This window comes from Delphinapterus leucas, chromosome 2 (genome assembly GCF_059928025.1).
Source record: "Delphinapterus leucas isolate spDelLeu-1000000601 "Yukka" chromosome 2, BTC_Dleu_Yukka2, whole genome shotgun sequence".
Taxonomy (NCBI): Eukaryota; Metazoa; Chordata; class Mammalia; order Artiodactyla; family Monodontidae; genus Delphinapterus; species Delphinapterus leucas.
In genome coordinates this window covers 72,318,706-72,335,160 of record NC_143130.1, presented here as the reverse complement: position 1 = coordinate 72,335,160, position 16,455 = coordinate 72,318,706, and the positions used below count along the sequence as shown (strand labels likewise).

The 16,455-nt window shown below is 34.3% G+C and overlaps 1 protein-coding gene across 4 annotated transcripts in view; it reads right to left on the bottom strand.

The window, feature by feature from the left end:
- The window catches only part of DENND4A (DENN domain containing 4A), a 132,302-nt gene that overhangs the window by 60,008 nt on the left and 55,839 nt on the right, over positions 1 to 16,455 (bottom strand). For all 4 annotated transcript variants that reach the window (XM_089907088.1, XM_022579810.3, XM_030761702.2 and 1 more), the window contains 6 exons: positions 10,820 to 10,889; positions 9,084 to 9,253; positions 8,028 to 8,269; positions 4,483 to 4,549; positions 3,027 to 3,085; positions 150 to 294 (listed from right to left, as the gene is read on the bottom strand). In XM_089907088.1, coding sequence (XP_089763214.1) covers positions 150 to 294; positions 3,027 to 3,085; positions 4,483 to 4,549; positions 8,028 to 8,269; positions 9,084 to 9,253; positions 10,820 to 10,889 — 753 coding nt within the window. The remainder of the gene's footprint in view (positions 1 to 149; positions 295 to 3,026; positions 3,086 to 4,482; positions 4,550 to 8,027; positions 8,270 to 9,083; positions 9,254 to 10,819; positions 10,890 to 16,455) is intronic.

The following is a 16,455-nucleotide window of genomic DNA, read 5'->3' as shown; positions in this document are numbered from 1 at the left end:
TAATGCTTGTTAAATAATTACAACTAGTGTTAATGGCCAGAAAATTGAAATGCATTACACTCTGAATTTTAGTTAAGCATTAAAACAGCTTTAAATTATATGAATAATTAGGTTTAAAATGAAACTGATTGCCAATAAGAAATACTCACAGACACTAATGCTTCTGTCACACTAGTAAGCACTGAAGGCCGTAAGGAATGAATAAGAATCTTATGTTCTGTTACTGCAAACACCAGTAGTGTCACAGCATTTTCAGGGCCTAAATTCTGAAGTAGTGTTGAAAACTTGCCACCACTATAAATCCAAACAAAAATATATAATTAAAGAAAACAGAGATCAAACACCTCATTATCCAAAATAATTTTTAAAAGTTCATGATTAGGGTAGGATTATAGTTCACATTACATATTTAATTTTAAACATGACTGTTGCTCTTATGTAGGGAAAACACTGCATCAGAAACACACTATGAAAATAATGAAGTTTTATGAGGTTCTGAAATCATTCGATTCTTCTGCGTTGTATTAAATATGGAAAATGAAAAGTCATCTGCTTCACTTTATATAAAAAGATCTGCCATGTAGATAATGTTCAAATAAAGAATTCAATGTATAAGAGGGTGCTTTGGTTGAAAGCAAATCGTTTAATGCAAGTTTTTTTTTTTTTTTTAACATGGCTCATCTTCCTCTGTAATTATCAGAAAACATACGTGACTTACAGGCCCAATTTCCTTAAGGTAAATACACATCTCAAAATTTGGATTTACAAATAGCTAGATTATCTTTACTACTGTAATGATAATATTAATTAAGAGCTACTAAGGGATGATACACACATACAAGGCAAATTAATAATCAAAACTTAGACATTGTACATGGTAACAAAATACTGCATTAACAAAGTAAATGATTCTGGGCTTCCCTGGTGGCGCAGTGGTTAAGAATCTGCCTGCCAATGCAGGGGACACGGGTTCAGGCCCTGCTCCAGGAAGATCCCACATGCTGCGGAGCAACTAAGCCCGTGTGCCACAACTACTGAGCCTGCATGCTAGAGCCCCACGAGCCACAACTACTGAGCCTGAGTGCCACAACTACTGAAGCCTGCTCGCCTAGAGCCCGTGCTCTGCAACAAGAGAAGCCACCCAATGAGAAGCCCGCGCACCGCAATGAAGAGTAGCTCCCGCCCGCCGCAACTAGAGAAAAGCCCGCGCACAGCAACAAAGACCGAACGCAGCCAAAAATAAAAAAATAAATTTTTAAAAAAATTTTTTAAAAAAGTAAATGATTCAGTAAGCTAACCAGTATTTCATCTTTATAATGTTAAATAATTGGCTTCACTAAATTAACTTTTTAAAAGTAAACCAAAACTAATAAAGTCCCTTGGAGAAATAAACACATATGCCCACAAAAAACTTGTGCATGTTCATAGCAGCATTATTTATAGTAGCCCAAAAGTAGAAACAACCCAAATGTCTGTCAACTGATAAATGGATAAATAAAATGTGGTATATCCATACACTGAAATATCTGTTGGAAATAAAAAGGAATGAAGAACTGATGCATGCTATAACGTGGATAAACATTGGAAACATGCTAAGTGAAAGAAGCCAAACACAGAAAGCCACATTTTATATGATTCCATTTATATGAAATGTCCAGGACAGGCAAATCTGAAGCGAAAGAAGCAGATCAGCAGTTGCCTAGGGCTGGGAAGGGGGAGTGTGTGTGTGTGTGTGTGTGTGTGTGTGTGTGTGTGTATATAGGGATGGGGGCTGGGAAGGGGGCGTGTGTGTGTTTGTGTATATAGGGATGGGAGGGGTAAGGGAGGGTAACTGCTAAAGGGTACAGGGTTTTTTTGGAGCTATGAAAATGTTCTAAAATTGATTATAGTGATATTTGCAGAATTCTGTGAATGTAATCATTGAATTGTACAATTTAACTGGGTGAATTGTATGGTATGTGAATTATATATCAATAAAGCCATTACCAAAAAATAAAAAAAGGCTCTTGGGTAATGTAGAATTGTTTTAAAGTAGTCTCAGTCAGTATTTCTAATTTATTCTCAGCTCAAACAAAGGTTAAGAAAACACTGGTCACTCTGGGCCAAGACCTGGTGATGAAATAATCTGCAATTCTTACAAAATTAATGTCAAAGATGGCAGCTGGTCTCCCTTAGGTATGTGCTACAAAATAACTTAATTATATTGTAACTATTTCCCTGCTAGAAAAATTACACAGCTAATTAAATTTCAAGAAATGATACTTAAGAAAAAACATATTTCATAATCTCTCTGAACTTTTTTTTTTTAAGAAGATGTTGGGGGTAGGAGTTTGTTAATTTATTTATTTTTGCTGTGTTGGGTCTTTGTTTCTGTGCGAGGGCTTTCTCTAGTTGCGGTGAGCAGGGGCCGCTCTTCATCGCGGTGCGCAGGCCTCTCACTATCACAGCCTCTCCTGTTGCAGAGCACAGGCTCCAGACGCACAGGCTCAGTAGTTATGGCTCATGGGCCTAGTTGCTCCGTGGCATGTGGGATCCTCCCAGGCCAGGGCTCGAACCCGTGTCCCCTGCATTAGCAGGCAGATTCTCAACCACTGTGCCACCAGGGAAGCCGTCTCTGAACTTTTAAGGTGATGAAATACATTATTCTATTCCATGGGCTAGTATTTATAAATAACTTTTTATTTGGGGGTTAAATTTAAAATTAATTGCATTTGAATGTTCTTCAGAGGATATTTAAAGCTAAAAAAAATTGTTTTCATAATCTACAGACATAGATACATATTTATGTAGTTGCATGTACTTAATCATAATAAATGGATACACAAAATACCAAACACTATTGTAAAAGTTTTTCTGTGCTCTTTAAGACATTTAATCTCACTGTTAAGTAAAAGAAATTTAGGTAAGAAACAAATGAGAAGTATTTCCATCGACACTTGCAATTTTCCCCAGGAAAGAGAGAAAATACTTGAATGTTACTTTAGCTCACACTACATTTAGAGAAACACAAATGAAATTTTACTTGCCTTAGCGGAAGAGGTGAAGAAACAGGCTGACTGAGAATCAGATTATCATGTGGTGATAACTGAAAATAGATTTAAAATAAAGTATTTGAAATATAAAGATGAACTTTAAAACACCACCTTCCAGAAAAAACCATATATATATAGACGATGCCCATAAAGTTTCAATATCATCATTCACCAGTATAGGAACCATCTATATCACTAAGATCCTGAAAAATATGTCCTGATGACTGACCTCTTCTAACTACTAACTCTTCTTACTCTGAATCCTATCTCTTTTCTTCTGTTTCTCAACATTGCCCTGATGCCATTTAACAAATCTGTATCGAAAGACTAAATTATTCATTTAATACAGTAAAACCAGAGTTAGCAAACCTATGGCCTCAAGGCAAATCCACAGGCCACCTGTTTTTATAAATAAAGTCTTATTAAAACTAAGCCATGCACATTTGTTTACGTGTTACCTATAGGTGCTTTTGTGCAATGAAAGCAGAGCTGCGTTGTTTCCAGAGAGACAGTATGGCTTTTACTGTAAAGACTGAAACACTGTTTCGGCCTCAACATAAAAAACTTGCCAACTTCTGCTATAAAACATATCTTTTATGTGTATTCAAACTGAGTGTGCTATATGTATTCTGGCACCAAATAACAAGAAGTAACTTGGGATGATATGTAGATATGCAGACTACTTATAAAGCTTATCAAAATGATATTTTTCTAGACATTTAATCTGTATCAATATACTAATGCAATTAATTTAATCTACATTTAAAATTTTATGCAGATTTATACAAATTTGCAAATATCTATTTATAAATGATTTCTAATTTTGAATGATACTCCATTAAGGGCTGTGATAAATACAAGGCACATATAGTGATAATACATGAAATAGTTTCTCAAAATCACTTCAAAAATCCTGATTAAATAGATTCAAAAGACAACTTACATATAAAGAGCATAGACAAAAAAGAAATGTAAACAGAAGACTAAAGATAAAGTCAACAGGGAAAAGAGATGGGGAAAATAATTGATGTTCACTTTAAACTTCCTCCTCTCACAAAGATATGAGCAATTCTTCCTGCAGTATATGAAAGCACACAGCTTTTTCTTTTATCTCTTCTAATACATTTAACTTAGGGAATAAGTGCCAAAGGCACAAATGTTCAAATACCAAGAATAAATTTAGGGAAAGCAGTGCCTTTTTACGTGTTCAAAACATTTACTGCTGTCTACTTCTTTAACTCTGCAACGCTTTATCTAAGAGGAAACATTAGATGTCTGTCTGGGAGGCAGTTAATGAAACCATAAGGGTCCAAACTCCAACGTAAAACAGTATCTGGTTCTCTTTTGATTTCATTTGATTTTTTTACCCATATAAAATTGTTATTCTTATGGTACATTTTGACAGAGTCAATAATTATTTAACTAAGCTCTTACATCATGAAAATCTTACCTGAACTAAAATCCGTGGTCTCTGAGGAGATGGAAAAGGAACTTTATGCATAAAATGAGAAATATGCCTTAAAAACAAACAAACAAACACCTGATTGATTCCAAAGTGAATACCATATGCTAATAAAGGTCAACATGTCACCACAAGTCCAGGTTGAGTCAAAAGCTCTGTGTACCTATAATTTCAAAATCCCTGCTACTACAAAAGCAAGTGAACAAACAACAACCAAAAATCATTTGTCCCAGGAAAGTTGCTTCTATCTAAACCCACCCACAAACTTTTCATATTAATACTTTCTCACATTCAATAACGTTTGTGCTATTAATGTCTGAAAAGCCACTGTAACTTCTCCCTCTCCCTAAGAAGATAACAAACAACGTATCAGAGCTGTGGACATTACCAAACAAGCTAATTCTTGCATATACTTTTTAGTCAATTGCTCATATTTTAAAAATGAAGCAACCACTGAGTACTACAGAAAAATGAAAGAGTTTAACTGTTTCTAAAACATTAACAATATACTTTCTATTAAAAATAGGTTAAAAATTCTATTACTGATTTTATGGGGTTTTTTCCCCAGAAGAGAACAGATAAAAAGCTAGATTGATGGGTTTTGTTTTGAACATCATGGAAAAGAAAAAAGGCAACAATAGTGACCAATCCTTTTTTAAGGAATGAGTTATTTTATTTCTCTATTACTTTTAAACTATTTCGAAATCATCTTGGTTTCAGAACTGAGATAATTTCAACTGGATACAAAACATCAGAAGAGAAAATTATTAATTTTTTACAAACATGTTTTGACTGCCTGCTATATATAAGATACTGCCAGACATGTTGGGAATTATTTTTTAAAAAGCCATATACTTTCTACTATTAAGATACTCACAATCTAAGAACAAAAAGATAAGGGGAATGAGTTCCAGAGGACACATATCTGCTTGCATTATGTGAAGTAGTTAGAATAGCAGAAAACAAAGTGTGATCCATGAATACCTAAAGATCCCCAAGACCCATTCAGGGAGAATCTGCAAGGTCAAAGCTACTTTTTAAAGACACCATTTGCCATTTCCACTGTGTTGATATTTGCACTGATGGTGCAAAAGCATTGTGGATAAAACTGCTGCCCCTTACTATGAATCAAGGGAGTGGCACTGAACTGTAGCTGTTGTATTCAGTTTCACTTAAGAATGTCTCGGATGAAGCAGTAAATACTATTAATTTTATTAAATTTTGACTCTGCAGTGTATACTTATAAATAATCTGTGTGATGAAAGGGGAAGAATGCATAAAGCACTTCTGCTGCATACAGGAATATGATGTTTGTCTTGAGGAAGAGCACTTGTGTGACTGAGTTGTGAGTGAATTAGCTGTTTTTGTTTTGCTGTGTTTCCACAGAATGCCATTTTTCCTTGAAAGAACAAAAGACATATTAACGTTATCCAATGTGGGTATTCAGTAGATATTTTCTACATTAAAATGAACAAAGTGAGGCTACTGCTTCAAGAAAAATAACTTACAGTACTTGTTGCCAATAATTAAATTCAAGCTTTCCAATAAAAAGAAATGTAGTACTGTCACATTCTACAATATGGATGAACCTTGGAAACATTACGAAAAGATGAAAGGATCCAGTCAAAGAAGACCACGTAAGTTGCTTAGAGCTGAGTGGATGAGCGGGGAATGGGGCAGGACACCTAATGGGTATGGGGTTTCTTTTAGGGGATGAAAATGTTCTAAAATTAGATTTTGGTAATGGTTGTACACCCTGTGAATGCATGTTTTAAAAAAACATTGAATTGTATACTAATTTAAATGGGTGAACTGTGTGATATGTGAATTATATTTCAATAAAACTGTTTTTAAAAAGCCAAGGGAGAAATCAAAATGGAATACTAAAACCTTTTTCTCAATTAACCCCAAAGGAGGAACAAACAAACAAATAAGTAAATAAATTCAAGCTTTCAAGTGAAAATCAGAATCTTGCTACCATAAACTTGACAATTTCTCAACACTCAAAAAGTTTTCTGATGTAGGTGGTTATATTCACAAATCTGATTTTTAAATTTTGATAGCGAGATGTATCTATGTTAACTCAGTGAACCATTTTGTAGCATCATACATTCGTCATTTTCCAAATGACGAATGTATGATGCTACAAAATCACACATGTATAAAAGTTCCACTCAAAGAGATAAACCAATAGATTTTACTGTAACAGAGAAAGTTCATCACTAAAGTTTCAGATTCCACATTGACAGTAGCCTATAACAAACTATACTTGTCAAGTTTTGGTGCACTGTCAAAAAAGAAAATCCACAATTTTCTGAAAAGACTATTCAAATGCCCTCCCTTTTCCACATACATATTTGTGTGAGGCCATGTTTTTTTCATTACGTCAACCAAAACAACATATTGCAACAGACTGAAAGCACAAGCATGTATGAGAACCTAGCTATGGGACTTCCCTGGCAGTCCAGTGGTTAAGACTCCGTGCTCCCAATACAGGGGGCATGGGTTCCATGCCTGGTTGGGGAACTAAGATCCCGCATGCCGCATGGCCAAAAAAAAATTAAAATAAGATAAAATGAGAACCTAGTTATGTTCAATTAAGCCAGACATTAGAGATTTGCAAAAAATGTAAAACAATGTCTCTTCTTCCTAATTTTTTTGTTTTAGGAAATGGTTATTAAAAAAAAGATATTTATGATAACATGTAATGGGTTTATCATTTTTTTAAATAAATTAATAAATATTTTTGAAGTTCTCTGTTTTAATTTCTAATGTAGTAAATATTAATAGATATAACACATTAAAAAAAGCTCTTTGGGGGAGAGTCTTCATTTTTAAGAGTATAAAGTGGTCCTGAGACCAAAAAATTTGAGAACTGGTGGATTAGAATACTGAGATGCAGGCAGAAAACTGCAAGGAAAAATTATAAAGTAATATTTTACATTGAATGTTCTTATAATAATTCTATCACTTTCAACTGTCATTAGAATCACAGAATTCTGCCTAAGAACACAAAAGAGCTTAAGTGATAGATGATATAAAATAAACAATAGTCAAATAGACAGTGGTGAGGTTTAGATCTCATTTGTGTCAAACCTTACTACATTAAAGATTATTCAGTTTTAGTGATCTTAAAGTAAATCACAAAAATTTTCAAAAGAATAAAAAATACGTTTATCTAATGTTTCCTTTAAATTCATATCTAAAAATAGTAAGGAATATTTTAAAGGTTCATATAAACCCAAATTACATGTAAAATAAGAATTAACAAAACCTGTTAAAAAAAAACCGCTAATTAGGATCTCCAAACTTCACAAGAGTATCAAAAAGATGAAACATTTATTTCATTTTGTTAGAGATAAAATTATCTAAAATAACAAAACTGTAGGTATAATAGAGAACTGAATCAACCAAACTTTTTTTCTCTTGAAAAATCTAGCTTCCAAATAAAATTTACTCAATTACCAGTACAAATACACCACACATAATGGAAAGAGCTGCCAAATTTTGAACCAAAAAGGCTTCTAACTTACTTCTCAATTGGAAGGACATGAGGCCCAGAGATGGAATAACGATATAGAAAAGTCAGAAACTTCCTGAATGCATCAAAAAAAGGCCAGTGAGAGAGAAGACAGATGCATTTACTAGTGTGAATTGTCTTGGAACTATCAGACTTCTCATCTGCTGATGATGCTAAACCCAAAAGAAATCTCTGTTTTTCTGTGAGATTCTCTTCGGAGTATGGTTCATAAAACTGAATAGCAGCACCATAGACCTGGAAAACAAGTAATATATTTGATAAATATGCCTTATATAATTTATTCCAATCACATCATTAGTTAAATATTTAATGGATGAGCTATTAGGAGCCATTATGTGCCTATGAGCCAAGCAAGGTGCCAGGTACCAGAAACCCAGTGGTGAAGAGATAACACTCTTGCTTTCTTGAAGTACTACATTGACAACAACAACAACAAAACTACACAGCACAACTCTCATGTCTCATTATTGGGGAAAAAAAGGTGTTTTAATTAAATTGCATTTGTTTTATAAAGAGTAAAAGCAACTGTATCAATATTCTCTATAAGGAAGTTATTGAAAATAATTATTTAATAGAGAATGGGACAGAATTTTAGATAAGGAAATACAAATTCCAACTTCAGACAATTCACTGAATTTCTCTAGACCTCAATTTCCCAATATATAAAATGAAGATGTTAGACTAGATGATTTCCAAAGTCCATTCCAACAATATAACAGTTTATGATTCTAAATAACACTGCATATTTAATAATGTTTTTAGTATTACTTTAAAGTTTTTATAACACAGAAAACAGAGCAATGAAGGATCATCATTTGATGATGAAAAAAATCTTTCACTATATTCACAAAAAAAGCACTTGGGTATATGGGACAGAATGAAATTCTCTTTTCCTATGTCTCTGGATATAGTTATTTTAACAAAGTGGAAAAGGTGCGTGTAATAGATTCAATTTAACCAGTTTTTTTTCTATTGTTCCTGCATATAAAACTTAAGACTTGAAAATGTACAAGAAATTTGCAGATATCATTTGTTAAACATATAGTACCTTTTCAGCTGAGGCTCCAGTTAACACAAATGTAGAAAATACAGGGAGAGGGTATTTGCTATTTGATGGCCAACATTCAATAGTTGCACCCATTGGTAAACAAAATAGGGGAACAGATTCTGGGAGTGAGAATGACTCATAATCTTCTTGAGGGTATCTACAAATTAGACCTATAAAAACAATAATAAATATTAGCTCATCATGTCTTGAATTTAGGCGCTCATAATTTGAATGATGCTAAAATGCTTTATTATTTAACACTTTTTGAAGACCAAAACATTACAGATATGTTCACCAAGTAACTCTGAATACTTTAGTAGGATTCATATAGATTTTAATCCTCAAACTATTCATATTAACTACGTAATATTTATCAAGTTTCATCCACAAAGGCTAGTAAGGTAAACAAGAAAAGATTATTCTAAAGCAACATACACAAATATAAACACACTCCTAAAAATTCATTTTGTGGTCACACTGCCTTAAAGCATATGAACATACTATTTTTTTTTTGAAATGTTCAAATGCATATATCCACTTCACTAGTTTTCAGTAACTTTCCCTTAAGGTTTTTTGGACACATTAAAATAGATATTCTATAGGACTATATATATAACTTCTAGGACAAATACAAGAAAAATACACAAAAAAATAGAAGTCACATATTTTCAATGTCTTTAAAATAGTATCAGCTTAACCCCAGCTTCTGAATAATCCCAGATTATATGAAAATAGAGTTTCAAGTGCCATATTATTTCATGTTAAATAGACTAGTCTAGAGAGTAGTCCAGGTATCTTCTACCTAACAAACCCTCGGAGAAGACTCTTGCCCTGGATTTTGTGGGACTAGAAACAGAAAATAGGTTCCCTGACCTTGAACCCTTAAAGTCAAGTGGAAACCATCACCAGACATGATGTTAAATACAAAATGATAAACTAAGAATATGAGTGGTTTGTCTGCTACACTGATATCTGTTTGACTTTGGACAAATCATGTACCTATAGGTCTCTGGTTTTCTCGTCTATAAAGTGAGATGAACTAGATATAGAGGTCCAAGGCAGTTCTAAAATTCTCTAATTATATGCTAGCCAGCCAGTTAATCCCATGAGGATTTACAGTTAACTCTCCATTACCTTCTCAAGTCATGAAGTAACAGTATAGCCTTTAAGTAACTATAGAAATAGCAATGAACTATGGACCCCAGAAAATCACAGGTAGAAGAAGTTAGGAGTCTAGGACACTAACTTTAAAAATTTATTTTTTAAAAGGTTGAATCTGCACTCTTGTACATAATTTGATATTTTGAGGTTTCTGGCAATTCAACTATGCATTATAAAATTACAAGTTAGTTTACAATATTTCAGATTATTTTGAAATATAATTACATATGAACTATAGACTTGATTAAATTTAATATAAATATTAAGGAAACATTAATTTAAAAGGACAATAAATACTTTTCCACATTTTCTACTGATTTAAAAACTTAAGGAGAACGATATCTACTTATTAGTTATTTACTTAAACCTAATATTTTAAAAACCTTGCCTTCTTTTAAAATTAATATTCCATTAAGCATCCAATAAAGTATGGATGAAGACAAAACAATCAAAAGACATGGGTTATAGTCCCAGTCCTGACACTAACACATCGTAAGACAGATTTTGTTTTTTTTCTTTAATCTTATTGGCCCCATAATACATTTATAAAGTATTCCATGAAAAATTATACTTACCAGCTTTGTAAGATACAGTGTTAGTCTTTGCCACCGATTTTTTATAACATAAGTACACTGCTGATCCCCACTGAAATAAAAAAAAAAAGGAAATATCATTAAATTGTAAAAGGTAGTAACTTAATAAAATGGAATCTCTTTGATCTCTCCGGTATGTATTTCCTAAGATGTAGTGACAGATTTCTTTCTATTTTCACTTGGTTATTTTGTCAGCATTTTATTGGAGTTATTGCCTAATTTCCTTTCAGAAGTAAAATGTAACATATTTTCCCCTTGCGATAGCAATAACATGAGGATAACGACCCTTTAAAACAAAACTAAACCACAAAAATTTAGATTTTATTCTAAGTCCAAACTCTGGGCAGAAATGATAAAAAGAAATACCTACTCGTGTATGTAGACCTTTCTTTTGATTCCACAACACCTTTCAGATATTGCCAGATTTTTCTCCAGTTCTTTATAACAAAACTCAAGAGTTGTAATTTGCCATATCCATTTCCTTATTTCCTATTCTTTCATGAATCCATTCCAAACCAGGTTTTAATCCCATCATTTTTTTAAAAGAACACTTTAACGACTTTAATGATGCCAAATGTAACAGTTGATTCCTAGTCTTCATCTTTTTCAACCTCTCAGCAGATTTTGATACCACTAACGACTCCCTTCCTGAAACATTTTCCTTTCTTGGCTTTTGAGGCATCACACTCTCCTGGGTCCCTCGCCACCAAATCTCTGGCCAGTCCTCAATCTCCCCTGTAGCATCCCCTCTCTTTTCCTGATCATTAAATGTGATCTTTTCTTTACTTTCTCTAAATGATCTCATCTATTTAGTACCACACCTTTAAATAACAGCTACTCTTCAAAGAGTCTCAAATTCCTAGTCCCAGCTACAAATGAGATGAAGAAGACTATGGGTAAAGCAGATCTGGGGGCAAAGGAAAGGAGTTTTAGACATCTTAAGTTTGAAACATCTATTAGACATCCAAGCATAGAGTCAAATGGAGGTAAGGTGAGAAGTCTGAAACGGATATGTAACTTAGGAGATGTCACCACTTGACATGAGGTGGTGACAGATACATTCACAGAGCACATTTCCTCACCTCCTTCAGGCCTCAACTCAAATGTCACTTTATTAGACAGCCTTCCTTTCATCACCTTACATACAATAACAAGTCTCCCTCTACCCTCCCCAGTCCTCCCTACTGCCCCTATCTGTTTTTTTTTTTTTTTCTTTTTTCCATGCATAGATAGCACTTACCACCACTGGGCATATTGTATATTCTCTAATTTATTATCTGCCTCCCACCACTAGAACATAAGCTCCATGATGGTAAGGGCTTTGTTTTGTCCACTGCTGTATCTAGCACCCAAAACAGTGCCTATTATGTAGAAATACTTAATAAATACTTGTTAAAGGAATGAATGTGAGGGGATGTGTTTGTGCATACATGATGGAGAGCGCCTGCATGGACCAGTAATGAGGACACATACTTAGCACTCAGAACAAATATATAAAGAAAATACACTTATTTTAAGAAATACATTTTTTAAATATTAAGAGATTACCATAACAAACACCCATTTACTCACCCCCTAGTTTTAACAAATGTTAACAATGACCTTATTTGCTTCTGATATTTTAATTTATAAAGAAACAAAAAAATTACAGATTTAACTAAAACCTCATCTTCCATCCCTTTCTGTCCTCTAGAGATTGAGGCATCACCTTCCATCCCTTTCTGTCCTCTAACTACTAGCCTGAAGCTAGCGCATTTCATTCACATGCATTTTAAAAATTTCTACTACGTAAATATACACATCTTTAAGTACGTAAAGATGTTTTGTATGCTTTATGACTTTAATAAATGGTGATGCCCTGAATATACTCCTTTATGGCTTGCTTTCTCGCTCATCAAAATGATTTTGAGAATTAGTTACGTTGATACAGATCTACTTGCTTCATGTGAACCGCTGGATAGTATTCCATTAATGAAAGAAACAGTTTCTTTTATCCATTCCCCTACTGAGGGACATTTAGGTTGTTTCCTTTTGGGGGAACTATTATGAACAATGATACAATAAGTTGGCTCATCATCTAGAAATTTTCCACTTTCTTAAACATTTTTAATATGTTCCCAGCAGATTAGTATGTTAAATCCTACTTATTTAGGACATTAAGTTATGCTCATTGCTCTGTTGGGATTTTATTTTTTAATAAACATTTCAATATTTTTGCATCAAAAGAATGGATGTATAAAATTCAAGTGGATATTATGAATGTAGGCAAACTGGACTTTTAGTTTATCTGGTGGGTAAAAAATTTATAAAGGATCCTGTATTGCAATCTCAACTCCAGTTCCCAATAAGCCAAATTTGTAAAGATAACAAAATAACTTTCAATAACTTTTGTGATTATAAAAAAGGAACTATATATGACCATGTGGATACGGTAGAAACCGAAAGGAATATCCTAAAATAAAAAACAAAGACTTAAAGTAAAAGTTAGAAGGGCTCTTGAAGAAAAGAGCCAAGGATACAAGAAGCTTCTTCGAAATTTCTTCTTATACAAAGGTTCAGCAAAAAAGAAAGTAGGAAGAGCCATTGTTCTTAAAATACTTTAAACATTTAACCCATAAAATATCCGCCCTGTGGTTTGCCATGGCAAAAACCTTTCTTCTGGAATTACGTGCATGATTTAACTACTTGGTTTGTTAATAACTCCACTTTCCTAAATCAACTTGCTAAATCAAACACTGACATTCCTGAAAAGTTGTAAAACAAGAGCCATTTGTAGAGAATATTTAAAAAAATACTCTCAATGAGTTAAAAACTGAGGAGAAAGTCCCAAATTAGCCAAAAATTTGCTGTGCGAATCAAAGCACCTGGACTAAATATCCTTAACTACACATTTTTGCAGTTTTGGACCATATGACACTCTTAAGTTCTCTTCCAGCTCTAAAATATTCCTATTCTATTCTAAATAAATCAAAGTCCAAATCACTTAAGGCTTATGGTTCAAAGGTTAAAACACTAGTAATTCTTGAAAACTTTTGCCACAAGCTTTTATTTTTAAAAATATATTTATTATTTTTTAATTTTGTCTGTATCGGGTCTTGGTTGCTGCGCGCGGGCTTTCTCTAGTTGCTGCGAGCAGGGGCTACTCTTTGTTGTGGTGCTCGGGCTTCTCATTGTGTTGGCTAATCTTGTTGCGGAGCACAAGTTCTAGGTGCATGGGCTCAGCAGCTGTGGCTTGCGTGCTCTACAGCGCAGGCGCAGTAGTTGTGGCCCACGGGCTTAGTTGCTCTGCAGCCTGTGGGATCTTCCAGACCAGGGCTCGAACCCACGTCCCATGAGTTGGCAGGTGGATTCTTGACCACTGCACCACCAGGGAAGGCCCCTTGCCTTTTTTTTTTTTAACATCTTTATTGGAGTATAATTGCTTTACAATGGTGTGTTAGTTTCTGCTTTATAACAAAGTGAATCAGTTATACATATACATATATCCCCATATCTCTTCCCTCTTGCGTCTCCCTCCCTCTCACCCCTCTAGGTGGTCACAAAGCATGGAGGAGCTGATCTCCCTGTGCTATGCGGCTGCTTCCCACTAGCTATCTATTTTACTTTTGGTAGTGTATGTAGGTCCATGCCACTCTCTCACTTTGCCCCAGCTTAACCTTCCCCACTCCCCGTATCCTCAAATCCATTCCCTAGTAGGTCTGTGTCTTTAATCCTGTCTTGCCCCAAGGTTCTTCATGATGATTTTTTTTTTTTAAGATTCCATATATATGTGCTGGCATATGGTATTTGTTTTTATCTTTCTGACTTACTTCATTCTGTATGACAGACTCTAGGACCACCCACCTTACTAAAGATAACTCAATTTAATTTCTTTTTATGGCTGAGTAATATTCCATTGTATATATGTGCCACATCTTCTTTATCCATTCATCTGTTGATGGACACTTAGGTTGCTTCCATGTCCTGGCTATTGTAAATAGAGCTGCAATGAACATTGTGGTACATGACTCTTTTTGAATTATGGTTTTCTCAGGGTATACACCCAGTAGTGGGATTGCTGGGTCGTATGGTAGTTCTATTTTTAGTTTTTTAAGGAACCTCCATACTGTTCTCCATAGTGGCTGTATCAATTTACATTCCCACCAACAGTGCAAGAGGGTTCCCTTTCTCCACACCCACTGCAGCATTTATTGTTTGTAGATTTTTTGATGATGGCCATTCTGACTGGTGTGAGATGATATCACATTGTAGTTCTGATTTGCATTTCTCTAATGATTAATGATTTTGAGCATTCTTTCATGTGTTTCTTGGCAGTCTGTTTATCTTCTTTGGCGAAATGTCTATTTAGGTCTTCTGCCCATTTTTGGATTGGGTTGTTTGTTTTCTTGATATCGAGCTGCATGGGCTGCTTATAAGTTTTGGAGATTAATCCTTTGTCAGGTGCTTCAATTGCAAATATTTTCTCCCATTCTGAGGGTTGTCCTTTCGTCTTGTTTATGCTTTCCTTTGCTGTACAAAAGTTTTTAAGTTTCATTAGGTCCCATTTGTTTATTTTTGTTTTTATTTCCATTACTCTAGGAGGTGCATCAAAAAAGATCTTGCTGTGATTTATGTCACGGAGTGTTGTTCCTATGTTTTCCTCTAAGAGTTTGATAGTGTCTGCCCTTACATTTAGGTCTTTAATCCATTTTGAGTTTATTTTTGTGTATGGTGTAAGGGAGTGTTCTAATTTCATTCTTTTACATGTAGCTGTCTAGTTATCCCAGCACCACTTACTGAAGAGGCTGTCTTTTCTCCACTGTATATTCTTGCCTCCTTTATCAAAGATAAGGTGACCATATGTGTGTGGGTTTATCTCTGGGATTTCTAACCTGTTCCACCGATCTATATTTGTTTTTGTGCCAGTAACATACTGTCTTGATTACTGTAGCTTTGTAGTATAGTCTGAAGTAAGGGAGCCTGATTCCTCCAGCTCCGTTTTTCGTTCTCAAGATTGCTTTGGCTATTCGGGGTCTTTTGTGTCTCAAACAAATTGTGAAATTTTTTGTTCTAGTTCTGTGAAAAATGTCAGTGGTAGTTTGATAGGGATTGCATTGTAACTGTAGATTCCTTTGGGCAGTAGAGTCGTTTTCACTATGTTGATTCTTCCAATCCAAGAACATGGTATATCTCTCCATCTGTTGGTATCATCTTTAATTTCTTTCATCAGTGTCTTATAATTTTCTGCATACAGGTCTTTTGTCTCCTTAGGAAGCTTTATTCCTAGATATTTTATTCTTTTTGCTGCAATGGTAAATGGGAGTGTTTCCTTAATTTCTCTTTCAGATTTTTAGCATTAGTGTATAGGAATGCCAGAAATTTCTGTGCATTAATTTTGACTCAGCTACTTCACCAAATTCATTGATTAGCTCTAGTAGTTGTCTGGTGGCATCTTTAGGATTCTCTATGTATAGTAACATGTCATCTGCAAAGTGACAGCTTTACTTCTTCTTTTCCGATTTGGATTCCTTTTATTTCTTTTTCTTCTCTGATTGCGGTGGCTAAAACTTCCAAAACTATGCTGAATAACAGTGGTGAGAGTGGGCAACCTTGTCTTGTTCCTGATCGTAGTGGAAATG